The 26,580-nt window shown below is 50.8% G+C and overlaps 1 protein-coding gene across 2 annotated transcripts in view; it reads left to right on the top strand.

The window, feature by feature from the left end:
- GMDS (GDP-mannose 4,6-dehydratase) overlaps positions 1–26,580 on the top strand; it is a 433,555-nt gene that overhangs the window by 203,309 nt on the left and 203,666 nt on the right. For both annotated transcript variants that reach the window (XM_061399004.1, XM_061399005.1), the window contains exon 7: positions 11,487–11,614. In XM_061399004.1, the coding sequence (XP_061254988.1) occupies positions 11,487–11,614 (128 nt within the window). The remainder of the gene's footprint in view (positions 1–11,486; positions 11,615–26,580) is intronic.

A 26,580-nucleotide genomic window follows, 5' to 3' on the forward strand; every position in this document is an offset into this window, starting at 1 on the left:
GCGTTTATTTTCAATTCCCAGAGTTCAGTTAGAGACCAAACTCTGAGCAGAAATGATTCTTCTAAAGCCACGTTACTCTCCTTAGCTCATCCTTCGCAGAGGAAAACTCTTTCTGTAGAAAATACTGGTGGTAAAGAAAGAAAAGGAGGGTGGGGAAGGAGCTGCAGTAAGCAGCCGGAGGAAGCGGAGCATTGCGTGCAGCCAGCCGAGGACGACTCGGGGCTCGATGGCGGCCTCTGGCCTGGGCGTCCGCGGTCCCGAAGCATCGTGGCAGCCGGCCGCCCGCCCGCCCGTGAGGGGCGCGGCGGAGAGCCCACGGCACAGCGCGGCTCCTGAGGCTGTGGCCCGGGCGTGAGGGCGAGGCGCGCTGGGGGCTTTGCCTGAGCCACTGACGTCCTTTCCGCTTGGTCAGACGCTTGCCCACGCGCGCGGCACGCGGTGCGGGCTTAGCCCACGCGCAGGTGCGGAGCCGGCTGGCGGCGCCCTCGCTGAGAGCCGAGACGCACAGCCGGTCTGACCCAGGAGGGCTGAGGGCGGCACCAGCTTCGGGCTGTTAAAACAGGAGGGGCCTGTGAGTCCGGGCCGGGGGCCTGAGAGCGCGCCCACGGGGCTCCACTCTGATGCCAGGAGCTGGGGCGGGGCCCCTCCCCACGCTCATGGGGAGCGCTGTCCTCGGGGAGGGCGTGCTGCTCCTGCAGCTTTGGGGCCAGCTGAGCTCTGGGGCAGGGTGTGGTGCCTGTGGTTCCTCCCTCAAGCTGTTAATGCCAGGACGGTGAGAACTTCAGACAGGAGGCTTTGAGAATATTCAGCATTTCCCACTGGGTCAGTGGAAGTCGGCCCAACTGCTTCTCTGATCTTGGTAGTTACTGGCTGATGGACCCCTAGGCTTCCGGTCCTGGGTCCGTTCAGGAAGTTAGAGCTTAGGCTCAACCTCTCAGCAGACCCTTCCCGTCTTCCTACAGCCCTGGCTGAACGGACACTCCCAGGTGTTGTTACACAGACATTCGTGGTCTGCATGGACCTGATTGATGGGTCACATCAAAACTCCCAGAGTGGGCCAAAGTTGATGTTGAAGAAGGCTTATTTCTGCCAGAACAGGCTGCTGCTAAGTCACTTCAGTCGTGTCTGACTCTGTGTGACCCCATAGATGGCAGCCCACCAGGCTCCCCCATCCCTGGGATTCTCCAGGCAAGAACACTGGAGTGGGTTGCCATTTCCTTCTCTGAAGCATGAAGGTGAAAAGTGAAAGTGAAGTTGCTCAGTCGTGTCCCACTCTTCGCGACCCCATGGACTGCAGCCTACCAGGCTCCTCCGCCCATGGGATTTTCCAGGCAAGAGTACTGGAGTGGGGTGCCATTGCCTTCTCCGGCCAGAATAGGCGTATCATTGCAATAACACTTGCTGAACGTCTAGTAAGTTCGGGGTGTCTGAAAAGGCACCAAAGAGGATGTGCAGAAGGATAAGTAGCCCATAACGGCCGCAGTTGAGGAAGTGCGACCACAGTCCGACCGCAGAGAGCACTTCCTGGCCGTGAGGAAGGTGGGTGCTCAGCAGCATCTTACCAGTGGAGAAGGGGAAGCCCCTGTGCCCACAAGACGTTGAGGAGGCTGCGGTGAAGTCCACAGGAAACGTCTCAGCCTGGCCCCAGGTCCCTCTTAAAACCCTAACAATGGATTTGTGCAGAAGGAGCAAACCTCGTAAAGAAGACGGAGGTGATCCTCAGAGGAGCTGTGAGGTTTCTGTTGGAGGAAGCCGGGCTGAACGTGGTTGCTGCGAACCTCAGCGTGGATGTGAGGCCGCGTGCACGGCCCTGGGATGGTGCTCACAGGAGGGCCCGGTGGACGATGCAGCTGAAGTGTTTCCTAAGCCTGCAGACACGGCATCTTCTTGTAAGAAAGAAAATCAGGCAGTAACTGAAAATATCCTTAATAACAAGTATCATCTACTCTGCTGGGCCCACCGACTCAATGGACTTGAATCTGGGCAAACTTTGGGAGATAGTTAAGGACAGGGGAGCCTGGCGGGCTGCTGTCCACGGGGTCACAGAATCGGACGTGACTTAGTGACTGAACAACAAACTTCTGGGCCCAGCGCAGTCGTGAGCTAATAATACACCATTGTGAAAAAATGACACATAAATGCCCCTCTAACTGAACAACGCAGGCAAATACTGCTAGTTAATGAAGTTCAGTGGTCATGAACGTGAGCTTGCTTCCTGGAATGGGCGGTGAGCAGTGGAGTGGCCACGTCCGTGGGAGTGGACGGCACCTGCCCCGGGGCTTGTGCCAGCCTGCCGTGCAGAGATGTCGCTTGCTCTCCGCTGTTTGCTGGGGCCCACGTTTGCTCACTGTTCTATATAGGAACTGGACCCCAAGCACAGAGGGAGATGACCCTACAAAGGGGCGCGTGGCCTCCACGTGTGAACCTTTGTCTTGTTCCTGTTGCCCATCAGTGAAGGGCTTGAAGCAAAGCCTTTGGGAGGTTTTCTCACTTTGCAGTCTCTGCACTGGAATGCCTATAAGCAGATGCTGGCTTTTTAAAGTTACCTTGAACGTGACATTTCCGTGAAGTGGCTGTGCTCCGCGTCTCAGTGGTCAGGATGGTTCTGAGCCGAGATGGAATCTCCGTGGTCACGAGCGACCCTGGCCGGGGAGAGGCACTGCCTTCCTGATGCACCACGTGCCCCTTCCTGGGCGCAGCCCGGACGCGACCCAGGTCCACAGGAGAGGAGTCGTCTTTTAACGTTAACAGATCATTTCAGTACAAAGGATTTTGTACAGGGTTTCAAAGGATGGTGTGCAAGTCCCTGTGTGGCTCCAAGGCGTGTTTCCTCCTGGGAACACTGCGTCTCCGGGGCGGTCGCCCCGAGGGTTGAGTGCCCAGGGCAGCCCAGGACAGGAGGGTGAGCATGCAGGCACGTGAGGAGCCGGCTCCCCGGGAAGGGCAGCGAGCGCTGGAACAAACAGCAGAGCAGCCCGCGCCTCTCTCTTCAGCCCACATTTATGACGAGCTGCCTGGAGCTGGTAGCTCACGCCGTGAATGGGCCTCTTGTCCACCGGGTCCCCGCAGTCAGACGCTGTTGCTCTTGGCCGGGCTCGCAGCACAGGAGGTACGGGCCCTCTGATCTCCGCGGTCTGCGCCGCTGGCCGTGACCTTCCCGCGTCTCCTCTTTCTCCACCCCGTCTGCACCGCGCCTGGCCCGGGCCCTGCCTGGCGGGGCAGCCCGGATCCCTGCGGGGTGGGACGTGGGCTCCGCGGAGGTTGCCAGGGGTTCAAGGAACATTGGAACGATTTCTGTTTGCCGAAGAACGTCATCCAAGCTGTCTCTATGCTTTATCTAATTCCAAAAGCCTCTCAATCAAGAGCGTCTGGATACAGTGCCGGGCAGCGGGGTAGAATTTTACTGGAGGTACCGTGGTCGCTTCTCCTGCTGCCTGGTGCCGATGGGGACGGCTCACACGCGTGTGTGTGTGTGCTCACACAGCCCCGGGCACGGGCAGGCGGCCTGCTCCAGTCCCCCACACTCAGAGCTGCAGGGCTTGCGACAAGTGCTCGGCCAGAGAAGAGATGACTTTGTCTTGTGAACGATGGAAGAGCTGTCCCGGGGACCTGGGGGCTCCCTGGCACGTCGTCCCTCAGAGCCGCTCAGTCTCCTTATGCTGTCCACTGTGGCATTGTTAAAAAGGCTTGTTGGAGTGGTGCTCTGTGGGAGAGAGTGCGCTTCACCAGATAATCTAGTTCTGTGATTCTCACTAAGTGTGTGGTCTTCACGTCTTCCGGTTTACTACTGGCAGTTAAAGGTGTGTGCTTTGTGAATTTTGTCCCGTCTTCTTTTCCTTCAAGTTTTGTCTTGAAGGTATTTGACTTGGGGGGTGTTATGTGGGTGCTTTGTGAGATGAGATTAGAAAGTTTAATAGAACAAGGGCTTGGATGTCCGCACACACATGCTCAAGGATCAAACACGGGAACAGAGCCAGGGATTTGGGGTCTGGCTTGGGCTCCCCCCTGAGCCTGAGTGTCCTGCTCCCCAGCTTCTCAGTGGGTCCTGGTCATCAGGCCTCACAGGACGTGAGGCCTGGCAGGAGGGAAAGGCCCAGAAAAACAGAGTCCTCTTGAATTTCATGAGTTTGCCTGTGCGTGAAAAAATCATTACAGATAAGTGTATTTGAGCCAGAAAAATAGCGTGAGCAAAATAGACCGATTTCAGGTTTTTACGTATTTTTTAAGTACATGTAGTCAATGTACAGACAAACTCCATACGAAATAAAACAGTAAAATCAGTTTTCTGAATGTGTAAAGTAGAACTAAGTGTGTCCAGCGTGGCTGGTTGCTCGCGTTGTGCCCAGGTGTGTGGAGCAGCAGGTTCTCCCTTCAGGTCTGGCTGGTCTTCCCAGCAGCCCTGCCCACTGGCAGGCGGGGGGCGTGAGGGACAGCAAAGCGCCCGCTGGTTCCGCCCACCCAGGAGTGGTGACCCAGGAGGCCTCTCACCACCCAGCCTCTGGGGGGGCTCAGTCTGGACCTTCCCGTGGAAGTGGGGACAGAACCCTGTGCCCCTGGGGCTGGAGAAGGTGAGGGGAGATGGCAGGGCGGTATCTCTGTGCACCCTCGACCGGAAGCAAGCAGACCTTCCCCGGAGACGACTGTCCTTGTCAGACGTGCCCCTGGCTTCCAGCAGATTATTGCTCACCAAGAACTGGGAGTGCCACCAAGTGTGCCAGGAAGCAAGTGAGTCCGAATCCACAGAGGAGACGAGATCAGTCACCAGTGAACTCAGAACTGTTAAATCAGAATATAGAACTCCAGGGTGTGTTTAAATGAAAAATCGTAAAATGAAAAATCATAAAAAAAGAAACAAGATCAGAATATGAAAAATACCTAGTAGATCTGCAAAGAAGCAGAGAGGACTTTAGATGTAAAAGACTATTTAAACAAAGAGTTAAATGTTTGACTTAAATACTAGACACCGAGGAGAATGACATGGCTCTAAGGAAGTTACCCTGGATGTTGCAGAGACAGGCAGAAGGAGGAAAATTATTTTAAAAAGAAGTGAAGAGATTGTAAGGTAACATGGGAGGGTCTAGTGTTCTTTCCCAGAAGGAAACAGAAAGAAGAAAATAGAGTGAAGAGGAGGCAGTGCACGAGGAGGCCCAAGTGTCGCACAGACACGGGAAGGCTCCGCGGGCACCGAGCAGAAGCCGCATCTGGACGCCTGGACTCCAAGGGCTGAAGAGGGAGAGGGCGTCGTTAGTCTCCCCGGACGAGAAAGGGGAAGGGCGCTCGCGCTGGCCGCACTCTCATCCAGGACAGACCAGCGCCAGAAGGCGTGTGTTAGTGCCCGCACTGCTGGGAGGAGCAGCCTTCAACTTGGGGTTGTGAGGACTCTCAGAATCAAGCCAGACAGTTCTCCACTTTGAAGGAAATTTTAAAGTATACATTTTAAGAAGAAAGGAAAGGATGCCAGAAGAGAGATTCAAGAAGGTAGGATGAGAAGGAAAATTGGTACAGATGGGAATATGCACAGCCTTTCCAGTTCAAAATTATAAACAGACCTGTCTTCTCTGAAAAGAGACCCTGGGAGCTATTCAGAGCAGTCAAGAAACCTGCAGAGTTAAAGCTGAGAGGAACCTGACTTTATCACCTCCAACCTAGTACAGCTGGAGACTGTTAGGCACTTTTGCTCAGGAAAGGTACGTGATCACCCTTACCAGTGGCTCAGCAGTGAAGGATGTGCCGCAGCGCAGGAGACAGGTTCAGTCCCTGGGTCGGAAGATCCCCTGGAGGAGGAATGGTAACCCACGCCAGTGTCCTTGGCTGGAGAATCCCACGGACAGGGGAGCCTGGCCAGCTATGGTCCATAGGGTTGCACAGAGTCTGATGTGACTGAAGTGACTTACCAGGCACTGATAAAAGTGACAGAATTAAGAGTGACTCCCAGGGCGTGTGGACCTCTCTGGAAGCCTCACCCTTTGCCTCCAGTTGGAGCTGAGAGCTGAAGCTCTTTCCGGGGCCTCAGGTGATGTCCCACCCACTCCCAGCCTGACCCCTCGGGGCCCACCTGTGACCCGGGCGGTATGTGCAGACTCAGCTTTGAAATTCAGTGAATGGTCGTCATATTTTATCCAGCATAGTTTGGTGTTTTTTAATGGGGCGAAATGGGGTTTTAATGGAGTTTTTTGTCTGCTATTTGCCACAATAAAAGTTCTGAACTTTTCGTTCCGTCAATGCTAGAAAAGCTCCTGATCTCAATCTCAGCTAATATTTGGACTAAAACTCATTTTGATTGGTTTCCTTCTTATTAGTATACACTTTTGTGTGTATTCTGTTTTTCCTTGGCTAATGAATTTATCTTGAAAAAGTAACCTACAACATACAATATAAGAGATGTTTATCGGTGCTTTGGGTGTGTAAGTCCACCCGCCTGCCTCTGGCTGTTTACTTAGATCTATTCTCATTCTCAGACTTCCAAAATCAGAGAGTTAAGGGACTTAGTCATGAACAAACTAAGAAATCTGGACCTCTCGTTGAGGTTGAATTACAGGTACCGTCGACTTTGTAATGTAGTAATTGTGGTAGTAGGCGACACATTGAGACTGCGTTAGTCACATTCACCCGGAATTTCCGAAGCATCGACCTGCACGGGCAGCACTGTTGCTGTCCCCGTTTTACAGACCGGACGCGACGGGCCTGACGCGCCTGCGTCTGTGATGGCTCACGGTCTGCAGCGCCATGTGCCCGGGTGGGCGCCCAAGGCGTGGCCTGGCAGGTGTGCCTGTCCAGAGTGCCACGTGGTCTGGGTGGCAGGGCCAGCGGCCAGCGGCCTTCAGTTGTCAGTTCGCTGGGCCGACTTTCCGTTTCTTGGTCTTCATCCTGGCTGAGGTCTTGTAGTGAAGGCTGTTGGAAATCAAGCATGTATGTGCACACTTACAGAAGTTCCATTCTCTGTGTGCTCTACCAGCACAGCCACACCAGCGACCCCGTCCAGGCAGGGCGCCTCCTGCCTCGTGGCAGGCTGGTGCCAGCAGCAGTGGCAGGAGCCAGGGGGCGGCTCAGGCCGGCCCGTGGGCCTCTCCTCCTCCATCTGCATGGTGGGCCTGGCTGGACATTGTGCCCTCCAGGCCTCAGCCCTCAGGTGAGTGGTTTCATATAGTTCTCTCCAGAAAACAAGAAGCTTGTGTAATGAGTGAAAATGAAGTGCATGCGTGTGTGCTCGGCCGCTCAGACGTGTCCCACTCTCTGTGACCACATGGACTGGAGCCCACCAGGCTCCTCTGTCCATGGGATTTCCCAGGCAAGGATACTGGAGTGGGTTGCCGTCTCCTCCTCCAGGGGATCTTCCCGACCCAGGGATCGAACCTGTGTCTCCTGGCATTGCAGGCAGATTCCTTACCACTGAGATCCAGGCACTCAGCTCTATGGAAAGAACAAATTGAAAAAAAAAAACAATCGCTTTAAGCCTCTCCCAAGAATTAACTAGTGAAACATGGTGGCAATAAAAATGTTGAAAATGAACCTGGAAATGAAATCCCGAGAAGTTACGCTTATAACAACATCACAGGGGGTAAACCACTCAGGAACAAATTCACCGAAAGTGGGACTGTGCTCTCGGGAAACTGCTCAGCATCGCTGAGAGCAGCTGGGTAAGCCCAGAGCAGCGGGAGCCCCTCCCCCGTCGGGTGAGCAGAAAGATGAGGTGCTGTCAGGATGGACAGTGCCCCCCTCCCACCCCGATCTGCACATTCAACACCATTCCTGCAAAAGTTCAGCCCCTTTTGTGCAGAATTAACAGGCTGGTCCTAAAATTCACACGGAAATTCAAGGGACTGAGAAAAGGTAAAATAGTCAGAAAGAGCAGTCGGAAGACTCGCACTTCCGGGCTGTGACGGTCCCCGCAGACCTGTGCTGATCACGTGTGTGGTTCTCGCATGCCAGCAGGTGTTAGATCCACGGAGCAGGACTGAAGGTCAGTGATAAGCCCGTGTGTCCATGGGTAACTGATTTTCAGCAGAAGGTGAAAGGCCATTCAGGTGGGAGAAAGCATAGCTTTTCCAGCACACACGCCGTACCAGAGCAGCCCTATAGCCACATGCAGGGGCCTCAAGCTGGGCCCTTTTCTCCTCACCATACACAGATGAACTGGAACCAGGTCAGATACCTACATTTAAGAACCAAATCAACCCAAGGCGTTAAACATACGGGAGAAAATCTTCAAGACTGTCCTTTTGGATGTGACACCAAAAGCTCATACAGTCAAAAAAAAAAAAAAAAAGACAAATTGAACTTCATAAAAAACTAAAAAAATTGTGTGTGAAAGGACACCATGAAGAAAATTAAAATATAACTTATACAATGAGAGAAAATGTTTGTAAATCATGTCTGATAAAGGACTCGGTCCCATAATATATAAAGAATTCTTACAATTCAAGATTAAAAAGACCAGTGACATTGTCCTTTAAAAATTGGACAAAAAACCTGATTAGACATATCATCAAAGAAGATACACAGTGGCTGATACGTACATGAAAATGGAGGTGCTTAATGTCATTAGTTGTCAGAGAAATGCAAGTCAAAACCCCAAGGAGATAACACTTAAGTACCCACAAGGGTGACTGCCATTAAAAAGATAAAACCGTACAGTTGTTGGGGAGGATGTGGAGGAATGAGAATCCAGTCGCTGCTGGTGAGCACGCAGCTGGCGGCTGATCAGTGGGTTAGCTGTGGAGCTGCCCTGCGCGCGAGCGCTACGTCGTGTCTGACTCTTTACAGCCCCGTGGAGTGTAGCCCAACAGGCTCCTCTGTCCATGGGCTTTCCCAGGCAAGAGTACTGGAGTGGGCTGCCGTTTCCTTCTCCAGGGGGTCTTCCCAACCCAGGGAGTGAACCTGTGTCTCATGCATTGCAGGCAGATTGTTTAGTGCTGAGCCACCAGGGAAGCTCCACGGAGCTGCCGTCAGTTCAGTCGCTCAGTCGTGTCCGACTCTTTGCGACCCCATGGATCACAGCACGCCAGGCCTCCCTGTCCATCACCAACTCCCAGAGTTCACTCAAACTCATGTCCATAGAGTCGGTGATGCCATCCAGCCATCTCATCCTCTGTCGTCCCCTTCTCCTCCTGCCCCCAATCCCTCCCAGCATCAGAGTCTTTTCCAGTGAGTCAACTCTTCGCATGAGGTGGCCAAAGTACTGGAGTTTCAGCTTTAGCATCAGTCCTTCCAAAGAACACCCAGGACTGATCTCCTTCAGAATGGACTGGTTGGATCTCCTTGCAGTCCAAGGGACTCTCAAGAGTCTTCTCCAACACCACAGTTCAAAAGCATCAATTCTTTGGCACTCAGCTTTCTTCACAGTCCAACTCTCACATCCATACATGACCACTGGAATAACCATAGCCTTGACTAGACCGACCTTTGTTGGAAAAGTAATGTCTCTGCTTTTGAATATGCTGTCTAGGTTGGTCATAACTTTCCTTCCAAGGAGTAAGCGTCTTTTAATTTCATGGCTGCAGTCACCATCTGCAGTGATTCCAGGGGAGATGAACACTTGATCCCCACATGGAAAGGGGTGCACCCGCGTTCACTACAGCACCGTTCACAACAGCCGAGAGGTGGGAACGGCCCAGTGTCCGTGTCCACTGGGCCACAGAGAAGAAGTACTAACTCATGTAACATAGGTGAGTTGACATCACAGATTTATCCACGGAACTTCAGGATGAAGCAGAGTCCTGACACTAAAATACAAAGATAGACATCAAGCCTGAATTTAATTGTCACTTTAAATCAATAGTAAATTAAAAGCTGCTAATTGATAGTAGATTGAAAAGGGTTGTGCCTGATAAATACTTCATATTCAAAGGCTCTTTTTTGAAGGAGCTCTTGTGTGTATTATACAGTGCCCTGCAGAGTTGAAGCTGGATTTCTGAAAGTGCTCTGTTAACGGCCAAGAGAGGCTGAAGATTCAGATTCTCGCTGTCACTCGTGGTGGGGCGTTGGTATAAGTGTGCCTGCAACGTTTGTGCAGTGAGTCTGCTGTGTTTTTGAACTTGTGCTGGGCTTTTCCAGCCAAAGTTGAGAAAACCTGTTTATAAGAACTCCCCTTATCTCTGTGTCGGTTTGTCTAGAAGCCCACGCTTTTGTCATAACACTCACCTCCCTGTTTCTTCTGCAGAAGAACAAAGCTGAAGCTACTGAAATGTGATAAGTTGTGATGGCAATCTGTCTACACTGTGAGACGCCACCACTGACCAGCTCACGTGCCTGTTAATTACCTTGAGATTTTGGTAGCTTTGTGATAACCTTGCTTAGATGCGGGGGCATAGATAAAGCTGCCTCAGAAGTGCCTTTTAATTTTCTCCTTCTTTGTGATCTTTTAATAGTGGATAGAGGCTTTCATTAAAGACCAGAGAACATTAAAACAGTTTCACTCCTTTCGGGTATGATACGTTTCATCCGATCATTTCAAAATATTTATAGAGAATTCAGAAATGCTGTCCTGCAGATAACACTTTCGTGAATTTAGAAGGTGACGTTGTAGTAAGTACAGAGTCTTCAGACCTCACGCTTAGCCCTGGAGAGCCCATCGCTGTTGTTCAGTCGCTAAGTTGTGTCTGACTCTGCGACCCCATGGACTGCAGCACACCAGGCTTCCCCGTCCTTCACTATCTCCTGGAGTTTCCCCAAATTCATGTCCATTGAGTCAGTGATGCCATCCAACCATCTCATCCTCTGTCACCCCCTTCTCCTGCCCTAAGTCTTTCCCACCATCAGGGACTTTTCCAGTGAGCTGGCTCTTCATATCAGGTGGCCAAAGTATCAGAGCTTCAGCTTCATCATCAGTCCTTCCAATGAATATTCAGGGTTGATTTCCTTTAGGATGGACTAGTTTGATCTCCTTGCTGTCCAAGGGACTCTCAAGGATCTTCTCCAGCACCACAGTTCAAAAGCATCAATTCTTTGGCGCTCCACCTTCTTTAGATAAAGAAGGATGGACCACCCCCTTCCAGCAGCCATATGCACTTCTGGTTTGTTTCCTGTGGTCACACCTGGGAGGCAGATTAGTCTCCTCTCTCTTCTCATGAACCCCGAAATAGTCTTATTCATAGGAATACACGATGTTTATGTTCTTAAAAGTCAGGATGGTCTTATTACAGATTCTGGCATTTCCCTTTGTCCAACCCTGTTGACTCTTCTGTGTAAAGACTGGCCTTCCAAGAGCTGCTCTCTGGCCTGGGGCCTGCTCGTGTGTCGCTGCAGCACACGGGGCATGGCAAGACAGCCCCACAGTGTTCGCCACGGCCGCAGAGCTGGAGTGACGCTCGAGTGGGGCTCCTGATCTTGCCTAAGTGACGGCCAGTGGCCTCTGTCGTTTACTTTTGTTATTATTTTAGAGGGGCAGGGGGTGGAAGAAATGCCCAGAGGCTCAGATTGTGTTTGGTTCACCAAACTGTTAAATGTCAAAATCACTCAACTGATAATACATCTTTTGTCTCTTTTAGGAGCTAATTTTGTTACTCGAAAAATTAGCCGCTCAGTAGCTAAGATTCACCTCGGACAACTGGAATGTTTCAGTTTGGGGAATCTGGATGCCAAACGAGATTGGGGCCACGCCAAGGACTATGTGGAGGTAGGAACCGATGCGTTCTGGTTTCTAAGTATCTGCGTCTGCATGTCCAAGTGCCAGGCCTCCTGGGAGGGCTGCCTGGAGGGGGCAGTGGGTCAGCCGTGCTCATGCAGCTGTCTCTCAGCTCACACTGTGTCCCCTGCTGGCCCACGCTCAGCGGTGTGTGAGGCCGTTCTGCACAGTCTGGAAGGGGGAGTACCTCACAGGTGTTGTTTTAATTATTGAAAACAAGGATGCCGGCCAGTGGGCTGGATGGTTCTTTCCTTTCTGGAGTGTCTTCTGCATGCCTCCTCCCTCACTCCATCCAGGATACGAGTGATGACCTGCAAAGGGATCTGTTGGTGAACAGAACTAGTGTTCAGACCTCCCAGAAACACGACTGGCGCTGATGCTGCCACCAGTCCGTGAGCGCGCCCTTCAGCTGGCGTGGCCACGCCCGCTCGCTCCCGAGTGCTGTCCTCAGAGAGCCTGGTGTCTGCTGCTTCAGACTGTGCTCACCCCCTGCCCTGGGCAGCTGTGACTCCCACCCGTGCACCTGTCCACTAAAGAGAGAACACGAGAGAGGTGCCAGCAAGGATGCTGCTGGGGAGCAGCGGGTGGCGTTAGAGGGGATTCTGGCTTCCGTCTCGGGATTTACGTGCACGTTAAGTTCCGGTTTGGGTCACATACATTACTTAATGTACATGTAAGTAGCATGGTTTTTCTGTGAACGAATTGTTAGCTTTTGCCTCGCCGGGATGAGCGTGCTTGCTGATGTCTGGAGTTTCCGTGGCGAGACGTGAAGGAGCGTGTTGATGACGGGGTGTTTGCCCCAGAGCCCGTGGTGCCTGTTTAGGTACTCACTGATTTCCTGCACTCAGGACTATTTCTGTCCCCAGTGATGCCTCTGGGAAACCGGATCTGGCTTCCTTGTTCATTGATGCGGTTCAGAAAGAAACTTGACCGTTTACAAAAGAAAGCAAACACGGGTTCACTTGCCAACACAGAGGTCAGCCCCACTGTGGTAACGTTTTTGTGTGTAACAGTTAAGAATGTTGCGTACTTGAACACCTAAATTTTGATTTATATTATGGCCAAAAAAATTTCTGATTTAATATTTTGCATAGCAGTGAGACATTTAGATCATTTACATGTGTTCTTCTAAGCTATAAACACAAGAAGCTTTTTGTGATGGTAGCCCTTGGATATATTTTAAGAACACTGCATTAAAAAAGTACGGAAGTCCACACTTTTAAAAAACATGAGACAGTGGGCAAAGGTGATGTAAAAGAACCTGAGACTTTCTTTCGTCTAACCTATATGGCCTCACCTTCTTAAGAATATGAGGCAAGTTTTGTAAAAATAATTGTTTTTTCAATACTGTCATTTTGGTGTATAACCTTCTAGCTCTCTGCAAATACCTGCAGCTACTTAGAAGGCTGTGAAAGTATCCATCTTTATCCAAAGTCTTGTTCTGCAGTTTTGGAACCAGATAGATCAAATATCATTCTATTTTATGTTTTTGCACTGGGATGCAAAAGAAGTTTGTGTTGGAACTCAGAAACAGATCTGATAATGCAATAAACAGTATATCAAAATGTTAGTAATACTTATTTTTGGTTATGTTTATTTTCTTCTGTAGACTTCTGTATTTTCCATGTATTGAAACAAGTATATATAAACTTTTTCAATCCGGGAAGAAAATAAATGACATTTGGAAAACACGCCAGAAAAACCCAAAAAAATGCATGAGACCATTCGGTAAATACAGAAGTCATGAAAACCCCTCTGGGAGCTCAGTGGGTCTGCATGGGGACCATGGGGTCGTGTCATCCCCAAATGCCAAGCGCACCTCGGCTCCGGGGCTCACGCGGATCTTGGTGTAAAGGACCCCTGTCTGTGTTCGTGTAGCAGGGAAGCATTTAAGAAACATGTTGGCTCAAAGACTTCAAAAGGTCTTCCCGAATGATGTCATTTTTAGGATGCCTTGACGAGACGTGTCAGTCCAGCAACCCCAGGTGCTAAAGTGCCCGGGACAGTAAGGCATGAGAGCAGGAGGCCTGGCTTCTCAGGACAGTGTCATGTTTTTGGATTCCAGAGATGCACGCTCAGAGCCAGGCATCCCTGGGTGTCCATGGCCTAGCCTGTGCCCCGACACGGGTGGGCTTTGCGTGCTGAGGGTCCTGGGGCTCTGACAGTAACACAGAGTACTGCTCCTAAACCATTTTCTCATTCACGGGTTCTGAAAGAGATTGACATTTCAAGATTTCCAAAAAAGTGTCATCATTAAATAAAATTCATAACTTTTATCCCCATTTTAAGAAATAGGACCATCCTTTGCAGTTCTATTTTAAAATGAGGCTACTGCACAGACTTACGAATCAAGGTGGGTGTGGCCAAAATTAGAATCAACAAGCCTAAGAATGAAAAAACAGAAGCTTTGTTTAATTAACCCATATCTAGATCCTGGCACTCTAATCAGTCTTAGAGTGGAGAAGCCTCAGCCAGCACAGATCAAACGAGTCACAATAGCATCTGGTTTACACACGCTTCAATTATAGAATCCCTCTCATTCGTACATAAATATATCAATAAGTCTTTAGGTTAAGCAATTTATACTTTTTATTTGTGGATGGATTTCAGAGAAGAGGAGTAGAGAGCGTTTGCCGGACTGGGTGTAGTTGATCCCACCTGGGCTAATGATTTTTGCCTCAGTCTCAACAAGGTTTACGTATCAATTATTGATCTTTGAAAAGGACATAATAGCAGTCCTGTTAAGAATTAGCCTTCACCTTCACGTGCTGTACATCCATGATGGGAATCTCTCTGTCTTGTAAATGTTTTCCCGACAGTTAATACAAAGCCATTTCCTGTTGCTGATTCAGATCCGTTAACTTCTGTTTCATAGTCTTGTTTCTGAGATCAAGATGATTAAAACATTATTTGAGTGGGTAAGAGGTATTTCAACTTGAAATGAAGAATATAAATTCTATATTAAACTATATTGTACTTTAGAGTAAATAAGTCGTGTGCAATTACACCTTTTTTCATTATTTTATTGGAAACATTGTTAAAGGTGCAGAATTGTTGAATGGATTTTACCATGAACAGCCGCATACATCCATCACCCAGGCTCTGTGAACGCGCGTTTCTGTCGGGATAAGGTCAGCTGACAATTCAAACTGTAAAATGCTCTCGTCTTCTTAGCTGTGTAGATGCCCTCAGCACAGCCTGTTCTCAGGCCTGGCTCCCCACGTGCGCGTCGGAGCCGCACCTCGAGTTCACGAGAGCACGAGGGCCGTGCTCGCAGGTGACGGGGACCCAGCAGAGCGGAGGCCTCCGGCAGGACGGGAGCCCGGCGGCCAACCTGGGGGAGCTGTCTGCTCTCCGCAGGCCCCTCACCCCGCGTGCAGGCTGCTGCAGGCATTTCTGCCCTGTGCTCATTCACACAGATCTGGGAGAGGATGCTGTGTGAGCGCCCTGAGACTGTTAAAGGCAAGCTGGCTCATTGCAGCATCTCTTCTTCGTGTTCAGGAGAGGAGTTGATTTCTTGCCAGGGTTGAGTCTCTGAGAGTCGGTGGTCTCTGAACCGGGTCGCTAGCCAGGCCATACCCGGCAGAGATTCTGAAGGTCACCATAGCCAGATTTCCTTGGCCAGGTCTTGATTGGTTGGGGGTGACACCCCAGGAGTGGCCATGGTCCCCACACCCCATAAACTGTAGGTCCTGTCTATGTCATCATGTTGACAAATGAAGCTTCTAGGATGGGTTGGATTACTCCTTAAGTTTTTATCCACAGGTAAGTCCCAGCATGGAGATTAGAGACGTTGCAAGATCAGATTTTCAGTTGTATTGTACAAAAGTAGAATGGAACATCTGACCTTGCATTGGAAGAGCAGTTCTTGGCCAAGGGGTACGTGTGTGTGCGCGCCCGCGTGTGCACATGTGCATGGAGAGGAGGAAAGCGCGTCTAGGTGGGGTTGCCGGCTCAGCAGATGCCACACCGAGCACACGCCCTGCACCTGCTCAGGGGCAGAATTACCCGCCTTCAGCAGCGGCCTGGGACCTGCCCACTGCCCCACCCCCGCACAGCATTGGCACACCTTGGGTCACCAGGTGACCCCGCGTCCCCAAGAGAGTCATGGGTGTGTTCCTGAAGATGACCGTGTAAAAGGTGAGGCTCACTCACTCTTATTTCAAGGGTCTGATGAGGGTCCCTGGGTGGCTCCCCCGCCGCTGGGCTGCGGCCCTCAGCTGCCCCGCCTCTGTTGCCCCCTCGCCGGCGGACTCTGTCCCGTGTCTACTCCTTCCCTTCCCGTCTGTCCCTGCTGGCACCCGCTTCCTGTCTGCTTCCGCCCACGATGAGAACTGGCTCTTTAATTGCAATGACAAGACTCTTCCTGCTATGTGGATGTAATTGCCTCTCACAAGGCTGACATCACCTGCCCTTGGTGATGGTGTTAAGGAGGTGGCAGTGCTGGGCACTCTGGTTGTGCAGAGAGAGAGTGGTTGACACTCTGACTTGCTAGTTAAATAGTTTCAGGATAACATATTGACTTTATTCCGAGTTCTTGAACCCTTATTGTGGTTCACGTGTCTGCAGGAGCCATCATCCTCTTGAAACCAAACTTCCAGCAGGTTTTACGTGTGGCCTTTCACGCGGCTCCAGAGGCCGTAGTTGTGCCCTGCTCACACATTCACGGTGCCCCGGGGATGAGCCGGGGGACTAAGGCAAGACCCCTTATCACTTCAGCAAAGAAAATCATGGATGTTCCACAAAGCCCGAATGCTCACAAGCGAAGTTTTACAGAAGCAGAATTACCTGAAGGCAAAATCCAGAAACCGTTTGTGGAACGGTCGGTGTTGCTGACGAAGCCTCATGCAGATGTTACTCTGCATGAAAGACCCTAAGGAAGACCCTAAAGAAAGACACAAAACTGCTGTGTGCTATCGCTTCCCCCACTACCTCTGAGTTATGCAAAATATTTGAGGTTGCTTTTGCTGCACTTTCTCATTCCATAAAGAAAATGGTTGAGCCTCCCTCGTTGTCCATCACTTCATGCAGAATCTGAGACCTGAAATCTCGGAGAATGAAGTCCCTGCTCCACAAACACAGGAAGGATGAGGTTGGCCACCTGGGCCACCCCCCACGGACTGGGGTCTGCCCCTCTCACTCGCCATCGTGCCTTGCAGACGCCGGGTGCAGAGCAGGTGCCCGGTAAGTGTGTGGAAGGAACGGGCCCTCCCTGTCAGGTTTCTTCATCACGCGTATAAAAATGGATTTATAAAAAAACGGGATGTGCTGGATTTCTCTCACTTGTACAGCGTTTCGAGCGTCGTTTCCTATACTTAGCGTAAGGCGTTTCCACAGAGCACACCCTTAGCACATGTAGGTTTTAGTTGTGGTGGGTTTTCTTGACCCCAGCCAAACGCACTTAGGCCGGCTTCTCTCTTACTGCACGCTGGCCACGAAGGATCGCGGAGCAGCGCTCACGCGTTCTCGTTTTGGGTCAGTCTCCCGAGGACCGCTGGTTTCTATCAGTACTGTCACTAGACGTGATTCCTAGTTTTAAAAGAAGGGTATCTGAGCAGATGGAAAACATAGAATGGTACATTGGCCCTGATTTACAAGACAGAATTTGAAAGTCACAGAGTTAGTTATAGACCAGCTGCCCGCGGCATGACTGGTAACACGGCACCCGGCCCTTAGAGGCCTCCGGGTCTGTGGGATCCACGGTGTGTGTCCTCTCGGGTTCCAAGCGCGTCACCGATGCAGGATTCTTCGATAGAGCAAGATTTCCATCACAGATTCTGTGATGGAAACTTTCTCTCCATTCCAGCCCCCCCACCTCCTGCCACACACACAGACGAGGGGCTCACTTTCTAACGATTTGTCTTTGTTTCTCAAGATGTGTAAAGGTTGACTTCATGACTCTCAGGCAGCTCTTTGGCAGAAGCGGAGATAGGAACCTCTGAACTGTGGTGAGAAGGAGGCCATCCTGCAGGACCTTGTGTTCTCCGAGAGTCCCTTCCTCTCCTCCTGTGATCAGAGCTCCGGCGCTGGAGCTAGGGCCTGTACTGCTGCTGTCTCCCCTGTGGGCGGGCTGGGGGCCGCCAGGCAGAGCCTGGGAGGCGGGGCACATTCCTGGCCTTGACCGTGACCTGACCAGCCTGGGGCCGTGTCCGCGGTCCCCAGGCCCTTCTCGGGGTGGCAGAGGCACTGCCGTGCTGCCCGTGGTGGCACAAAGATCAGGGGCCTGGGCGTCACCGTGGTTTCACGTGCTTTTTTCTTACGGTGTCTCCTATGGCTTAAGAATTACTTGCTGACTTTCACTGAATCTTAAATTTCAAGTTTGGAAACAAAAAGTGCTTTCAGGCAGATTGAAAACAAAATAAAAAGTGCTTTCAGCGGACCTTTTTGTTTTTGAAGCCCCGAAGGTTGTCCTCTTGTGTTTGCATGGTGCTTTATCAGTTCCATCTTTGATTCTCCTGACAAATGTCAGACCGTGGTTAGGAGAGCAGGAATTACTGTGTGCATTTTTCACAGGGCAAGGCTGGCTTTGAATGGAGACGCCCTGGCCCGCAGGCCTGGCCTGACTGTGATGCCGCGTGGCCTTTAGGGTGGGTTCTTGGCGCCTTTAGACCTTCTTATGAGATGTGGAAGCCGTGTTTTGCACTGACCCCCAGCATCGACCCTCCCCGGGAATCACGGATGAGACAGCGTTTGTGCTGCTGGCTTGGGCCATCCCCCGCCACGGCCCCACCCCGAGAGACCGAGCCCAGGCCCGAGGACCCGGGTCAGAAAGAAGCCGCAGCAGCTGTGCAGGGGGGGAGGCGGCCTGCGGCTCCGAGCTGCGGCTTCCACTGCAGCATGTTAGCTCAGTGCTTGCACCATTGTGTCATCTGGGGAAGGTATCAGCTCCGTACAGGAAATACAGGTTTAACAGAAATCACTTCATTTGATCCTTATCTTCAGAAACTCTGAAGTGAGAAGTTGGAAGCAAGGGCCGAGGTGGCTTGAATTCCACTGCTTGTTGTCAGCGGCTGCTGAAGGCCTCACTGTAGTGAACCGTCCGCAGGCGGCTCCGGAACCGGCGTCAGCAGGCGGCGGGGCCGTGAGTCACCAGTAACCTGAGCCCCGCGAGCCCGGTCCAGCTCAGCTGCCCACGGCTTACAACCTCTGCAGGCTCCAAGTGGCTGTGCGGCTCAGGGGGTGTTTCGGGGGTCTCTTCTCCCCAGCACACTGACCCCCTCCTCCCCGCTCCCTCCCCTCTCTCCCTTCCCTCTCTCTCTCCAGTGAAGCGGCAGCTCCTGAACCCTCACCTGAGTGCATCTATGATGGGGTCTCAATGTCTGAGGGCGAGGCCCTGGCCTTGGGCCCCGAAGGCCTCTGCAGCCGCAAGAGCCCCTGGGGCCCCAGCCCTGGACCCACTGGGCACCTGTGACCCGCAGTCTCCCACCTTCCATGGAAACCATGACAGCCATGCGCTCTTGTGTTAAACATGAAGGGAGGGGTTTTGCAGCTCCTGTCCCCTCTCAGTCCAGTCACTCCTCTTGGCCGGAAGTCCACACTTCTCAGATCCTTGCCCCTCCAGTGACCCCAGGTTGGCGGTGGCCCCACCCGCCCCCGAGTTACCCCCACCCCTGGCCCGTGCCCTGTGCCCTTGCCCAGAAGACAAGGCCGCAGACCCTCAGGTGAGCTCTGACCTGTGGCCGCCCTGCCCTGCTCTGCTCTGCTGGGGCTCGTGGGGGCAGGTCTTCCCCTCCCAAGACTCTCCCCGGAGGGCCTGCCTGGGCCGCGTGCCTGCTCGCGGGAGGCCTGGCTCTGACCAGCCTGGGCGGTTCCAAGCTCTCGGCCCAGCACCCTGCCGTCCCCGCCGTGCCCCCTGCCCCCAGACCCGTGTCCAGTGCCTTCCCAGGAGGGCTTCTTGGGGTCCTGACAGTGGGGTGAGATGGACAGGCCAGCAACCCATGCGCAGACTTGGGACGTGGGTCCGTTTCCGCTGTTTTTGTGATCCTTCGTAAGTGCCCAGTCTAACACCCTCACGTGTGATTGGTTTCCAGGCCTTGGTGGCCCCACTGAACCACTCCAGTCTCTGGTCTGGACCGACGGGGTTGCTTTTCCTTCCTTTGTCTCCCTGCTTCCACTGACTGCTGTCGATGGGAACACCGCAGAGAGCTGTGCTTGTCTTGTTGACATCAGTCTCCACACTAGCTTTCGGTTTTACCGTATCTGCATTTTTGTGTTTGACCTATTACTGCCTTTTTGGTTTTATAAAGAAAAGTGCCTCCCTCAGCAGAACCATCTGGCTGCGTTTCCGGTCCCCGGCGGCCGTGTGTGTACTCCAGCCAGGCCGGCCCTGCGGTTTCCGAGCGCTGCTGTTACTCTGGTGGTCTCAGGACTCAACTGGAACGCTGGAAGAGTTACACTATGGGCGGCTTTCAAGTCTAAAGTTTCCAAGGTGGAAAAAAGTGCATATTGTTGTCATTTTTGACATAGTATTATTATTTTTTCCTGTAACTAAAATATAGTCTTTTAAAAAGAATTACAGCATTCTATTCTTTGAGGAAGAAACCTTGCTTCTAAAATTTCTTTTAGATACGGAGCTACCAAGTTTGCATGTCAGCCGCCTGAGGTGACTGTGGATGGACTGGACACGTTTACAGCAGTACAAGTTTTCTTAAAGTTAGGGTCAGGTAGAAATAGTTTTTTGTTATTGTTGCTTTTTAAAAAAAATTGCAAGCTAGTTGGCATATAGCTGCTAAGTCGCTTCAGTCGTGTCCGACTCTGTGCGACCCCATAGACGGCAGCCCACCAGGCTCCCCCGTCCCTGGGATTCTCCAGGTAAGAACACTGGAGTGGGTTGCCATTTCCTTCTCCAATGCATGAAAGTGAAAAGTGAAAGTGAAGTCGCTCAGTCGTGTCCAACTCTTAGCGACCCCATGGACTGCAGCCCACCAGGCTCCTCCATCCATGGGATTTTCCAGGCAAGAGTGCTGGAGTGGGGTACCATCGCCTTCTCCGGCATATATGTGCAGCATCATGATTTGATGTTTGTACATGTTGCAGAATGATCACCATGATAAGCCTAGGTATAGTGTTTTTTATCTTATGATGAGAACATCTGAGATCTGCTCTGAGCATCTTTCAAGGCTGCAGCAGCTGCGTGTTGACCGTCCTCACCCGCTGTCCGCCGCACCCCCCGCCTCCCCTGTCTTCCTGCTGGGTGGCTCTTGACCGCCCTCACCTGTTGCTGTCGCCTTTATCCTCACTCCTCCCCCCACCTGGCAACCAGCAGCCTGCGCTCTGTACCTGTCGGTCCCTTTTTTTGCTTGCCGTGTCTTTTCCCATTGCGTGAGGGCAGACACCATGTGTCTTTCTCTGACTCGCTCACTCAGCGTCACGCCCTCCACATCCATCCGTGTTGCTGCAAACAGCAAGATTTCATTCCTTGTTGTGGCTAGAAAATGTTCTGGGTTTTGTTTGCATGTACATGTATATACGCACAAGAGCTCCTGTGCGGCTGGGTGGTAAAGAATCTGCCTGCAACGCAGGAGACACGGGTTCAACCCCTGGGTTGGGAAGATCCCTTGGAGAAAGGAATGGAACCCACACCAGTATTCTTGCCTGCAGAATCCCATGGACAGGAGCCTGGCAGGCTACATTCCACAGGGTCACAGAGAGTTGGGCACGACTTAGCAGCCAAACAAGAATAAATATATACATGAACTATAATATATATATTAGCCAGTTTTCTAAGAGGATCATATAGCAACAATAAAGACTCAAATTAACAATAAATAATAACAGTAAGTGTTAGACTGGAGGAGACTTCCCACTCGGTTCCTGTTTCCTGCGATAGTGGAGAAGGTGAATCTGCTTTTAAAGGCTGGTCTCTTCAGTGCAGGCAGAGGTCACTGGGCAGTGAATGTGTTTCCACAGATGCGTGCACAGCGGAGGTGAAATACTGTATCTGTATGCTGTAACAGTCCTGTTTCTAAAATGCTTTGAGCAAATGTGCACTTAGTTTTCATTTTCTAAAATGCTACTTTTTCATATGAAATCACTGTTTTTAGAAACAAACTTTTTTTTTTTTTTTTTTTTTACAAAATAATAGTTTCGTGCATCTCCCCTGCCCCCATATCACCTGGCAGCTCAGATCCACAAGCTATGGAGAGAAGACAGCCTGGGCGTCTTTTTGTCTCTTTTTGTAGTTTTTGTCCCAGACTTCAGTGCATAAGAGCAATGTGTGAAGTAATGCCCAGCATGTGGGCAGGACCGGGATTTAGAGTCTTCTGCAGGATTCTTTAAGTGACTTCTTTTTAGTGCCTAGGAACGGCCAGCACTGGAGGAACAGGGCTGTGACGCCCTGATCCTCGCCCCCAGTCTAGGATTTCTTAGATTGTGAAGGACAGGGAGGCCTGGCGTGCTGCAGTCCATGGGATCACCAAGAGCTGGACACGCCTGAGCGACTCAGAAAGCCTGCACCGAGCATTGCTGTTCGTGGTGTTTTCCCGACCTCGCTGAGCCTGACTGCCACGGCTCGAAGGTACACAGACGTGAAGGGATGCTCATTTTTTATTTCAAGAGAAGGATAAAAGCTAAAAATGGAGACCAAGGCAGGTTAACGAGGAGCAGTGACACCCTTTAGTGGATGGGCTATGCTGTTAACGGCGTGTGTGGCACCTTCCCTCGTCAGGTGCAACTCTGCCCCCTGGAAAAGGAGCCAGTGAGACACGAGGCTGTGTCGCCCCCCTGCCTGTGGCTCACTTTCTGGCCAGCTCCACCGTCATTTTCAATGGTGAAAAGAACAGGCACACAGAAATGACAATATAAAGGTTGGGTTTTTTTTTTTTCCCCCTGCCATTTTCCCTAATTTGACAGACGGTGGTAAAACAGTTATCAGCAGAGTGACCATTCCTGTCTCTCTGCTTAGAAGCTTATTTTGGGATGGGAAACGTTCTCCAAACCCAGCAGGCACAGTTAATACTCCAGTTTTCGTTTGAGAAAAAGTTAACTTTCCGTGGTAGGGATGTGGGGCATTTACCTGACTGCACATCTAGTGTTAACGGCCCAGAGACAGTGCAGCTGGGCTTTCTGACAGGCCGCGCGGGGGACACCAGCGAGTCCCTGGAGACGGTGTCCAGCTTTGGTTACGCGAATCTGCACGCAGGGAAAGGAACGATGTGGGACAGTTCTAGGTGATGGCTAATGTTGTGAGCTTTCTTGTGGTAAAATTAATCACTTGCCCTTTCTCCAGAGTTATTAGTGATTTTTCTGAAAAGCAGGATACCATTTTTCCCATAACAAGTTTTTTAAAGCTAATAATTATTCAGAGAAATACTTGTATCATATTTCCTAGAGGGCCTTCACCTCATGAGCTGTTTTTATTAAAATAAAATATGTGCTTCTGGAATTTATCTCTGGATGGAGCGTGAAATCCTGAGTGTTTGTACCTGCCGTCTCTTGGTCCGTGTGGCTCGGCCCGTGTGGCCTGACATGCAGGGCCGTGTGCCCCTCAGCCCCGAGCTGCTGACTCTGACCCAGGGGCTGCAGACACTCCGAGTCTTGGTTTTCTCATCTTCAGTGTGAGGGGCTGGAGTCACGTGTACTGTAAGGTTCAGAATCTGAGGCTGTGATTCCAGACTGATAAACACTTTTCCCTGAAAGCCTAGAGACCATCTAGTATACAATGTATATTGGTTTTAATGATGCAGACTATGCCTTCCTGTTCTGACACTGTGAAATCCCTAAATGAAACAATTTACACAGCCCAATGTCATTTTCTTCAACTTTCATGAGTTAATTTAGACACATTTAAGCTAACATTTATTTCTCTTAATAATAATTTCTCTTATTGTTTCTGGAAAGAGATGTTATAGAACATGGCTATCCAATAGAAATAATTGGATAATAGTAGTAATTCAAGCCACACATGTGAGCCATTTCATTTTAAGTAATTTAAAATTTTCTAGTAGCCGCATTTGAGAAAATAAAAAAAAGAAGAGATTAATTTTAATATTTTATCTAACCCATCGCATCCAAAATACCACTTAGATGTGTTTAAAACACACAGTCATTGAGACACTTCACCTGTTCGCTGCTCGGTGCCCACACAGTCATCGAGACACTTTACCCCTTCGCTGCTTGGTGCCAAGGCTCCCAGCCCAGTGCGCACTGTGCACAGGCAATCCACTTTCTGGGTTGCCCACGTTTGTGAGCCCTCGAGCCCACAGCAGTCGCTGCACGGGGGCTCTGCAGGTGTGTAGAGTCATGGTCTGCCCTCGCGCTCAGAGCTGCATATTTTAAAACCAGCTCTTACATACACACAGTCCTGAAGAAGGGCATCTCTGGAAGAGAAAGCCTGGGTGCTTGTATGCTGAACACGTGGCTCTTCTTCTCTGTAGTGACCGGGTGACTCGGCGGTTGGTGGCTTGTCCTGTCCCCCTGGGAAGCTGATGGGGCCCCCGCCCAGCGACCTGTGCTGCTGAGACCCTGTCCTCAGTCTTCCCCCAGAGTGGCTGCAGCCAGCACCGGCAAGGTTACAGCACACACCGCCGGCCTTCCTGGGGACAGAAGCCACACCAGGCCACCCGTGAAAAGCCTCAGAGCAGATCCTTTTGCAATCCAGAGAATCCCAGAATTTTTTAAGTAAAGGACCTTAGAAAGAAAGTAGTTGTTGACACAGGATTAACCGTAAGAACAGAGTATATATCTTTGGGGCTTTGATTCAGACCAGACAGATTCATTGTGACTCTGTTCTTTCAGACAGGCAGTTCAGCAGTGGGTGGAGTCCCAGTTGTCAAGTGGAATTCGGGGCTGACTTAATTTACTCTGCTTAAGTGCTTTAACTTCAAACTAAGCGTCCATTTAACTCTGGAGAGCGTTTCAGCTGCACCTTTCTGTATGGTTTTGAAGACTGCCAAACTTCCCTGGTTACAAACTCAAAACGTCTGTTTAGAGGGAACATCACAAGCTCCTGGGGTGCTCTTTTTTCATAGGGGCAGCGATACAAATAATGTAAGCACTTGTAACTTTCCTCGTGTGACTAATCTCCTAGGTTTTCAGTGAATCCGTGTCATTCTTTCCATCCACACCACATCTTTTTTAGTAAGCCTCTCAAGCCATGTTTGGGTAGAAGTTGGTATAGTTTTCTAATTACAGAGATGTGGATATTTTACCCCCGCCCCCCGGGGTCAAAATGGCTTGCTTTTAGGGTCAGCCAGGAGTCTGGGGGCAAACCTGGGATTTAACCCAGGACTCCTGATTCTTGAATTTCTGCTCAAAGTTTTAGTTCTTTAAAAATATGAAGAGACAGGACACTGCTGCTCATTACAACCCATGTCCAGCCGTGTGTGAGCCCACAGCCCCTGCCCAGCCCACCCGTTCCATCCATCTCCTGCAGCCTCAGAGCCCAGGGGCACACGCAGCTTTACCGGGCACTTGTTGGAGGGTCAGAGTGATGAGCAGGGAGAGGAGGTCAGGAAGGGGAGGCGCGACTGAGCAGATGCTGGGCGCACCTCCAGGACCCCAGCTGCTGGCCGGTGGTCGCCATCCGCGGGACGGCGTGACACAGCCTTGGTTGAGGTCTGTATCTTAGCTCACATCACATGTGTCTCACAGAGAGCTTTTCATTCAAATACATGTTTTTACCAAAGGAAATTCCAAACAAAACTGGTCAACTTATCAACTAATTGGCAAAGAGAACCCTTAGATGAAACATGTAAGTGAAAATATAAGTAATGTATTTTGGTGTTGTTCAGTCACTAAGTCGTGTCTGTCTCTTTGCAGCCCCATGGACTGCAGCATGCCAGGCTTCCCTGTCCTTCACCGTCTCCCAGAGTTTTCTCAAACTCATGTCCATTGAGTCGGTGATGCCATCCAACCATCTCATCCTCTGTCGCCCCCTTCCCCTCCCGAGCCTTCAATCTTTCCCAGCATTGGGGTCTTCTCCAGTGAGTCAGCTTTTCACACAGGTGCCTAAAGTATTGGAGCTTCAGCTTCAGCATCAGTCCTTCCAATGTATATTCGGGGTTGATTAACTTTAGGATGGACTGGTTTGATCTCCATGCAGTCCAAGGGACTCTTAAGAGCCTTCTCCAGCACAGTTTGAAAGCATCAGTTCTTTGGCACTCAGCCTTTTTTATGGTCCAACTCACATCCCTACATGACCACTGGAAAACCACAGCTTTGACTATACAGACCTTTGTCAGCAGAGTGATGACTTTGCTTTTTTAATATACTGTCTAGAAATACATACAAGAAATGTATACAAAATTGTGCTGTCTTCTTATTGGTGGGGAGGGCACTAACATGTAGGCACGTGACATATCATTTGTGATGCGTATCAATTTTAGCTTGCTTGTGTTTTTGTGTGTGTAGCCCCCTGAGGTCACAGTGGCCCCAGGGAGGGACTTTGACACCCGTCCTGGGCCATCCTGCTTTGTACGCTGGAGCAGGTCACGGGCATGTGCTCTGCAAGCTCTCTGGCCTGTTCACTGGGGAAAGTTCCATAAGGAAAGTGTTCTCCTGGTTTAGTCAGAAGCCCCTTTAAGGCAGACCGTTCCCCAGAGAGTTTGTTTGACTTCCTTGTTTCGTTGCCATATGGCCCAAAGTGGGTATTCAGCCTCTGGTTTCTCTCTCTTTCAGGTTTGTCTTAGTGAAGTAGAGTCGATTCCAACGTTGTCTTCGTTCCTGCTGTCCAGCAGGTGACTCGGTTATGCGCATGTGTGCTCTTTTCCATGTTCTCTTCCGTCGTGGTTTATCACAGGGTATTGACTATAATTCCTTGTGATAAACAGACCTTTTTTATCCACGGTTATTGGTTTTTTACCCTGGAGGAGGAAATGGCAACCCACTCCAGTATTTTTGCCTAGAGAATCCCATGGACAGAGGAGCCTTGCCGGGCTGCAGTCCCTAGCATCGCAAAAAGTTGGACGCGACTAACACTTTACTACTTTTTTATTGGTTTCTTAAACTCAAGCTATTTT

The sequence above is a fragment of the Bos javanicus genome, chromosome 23 (assembly GCF_032452875.1).
Source record: "Bos javanicus breed banteng chromosome 23, ARS-OSU_banteng_1.0, whole genome shotgun sequence".
NCBI classification, from domain to species: domain Eukaryota; kingdom Metazoa; phylum Chordata; class Mammalia; order Artiodactyla; family Bovidae; genus Bos; species Bos javanicus.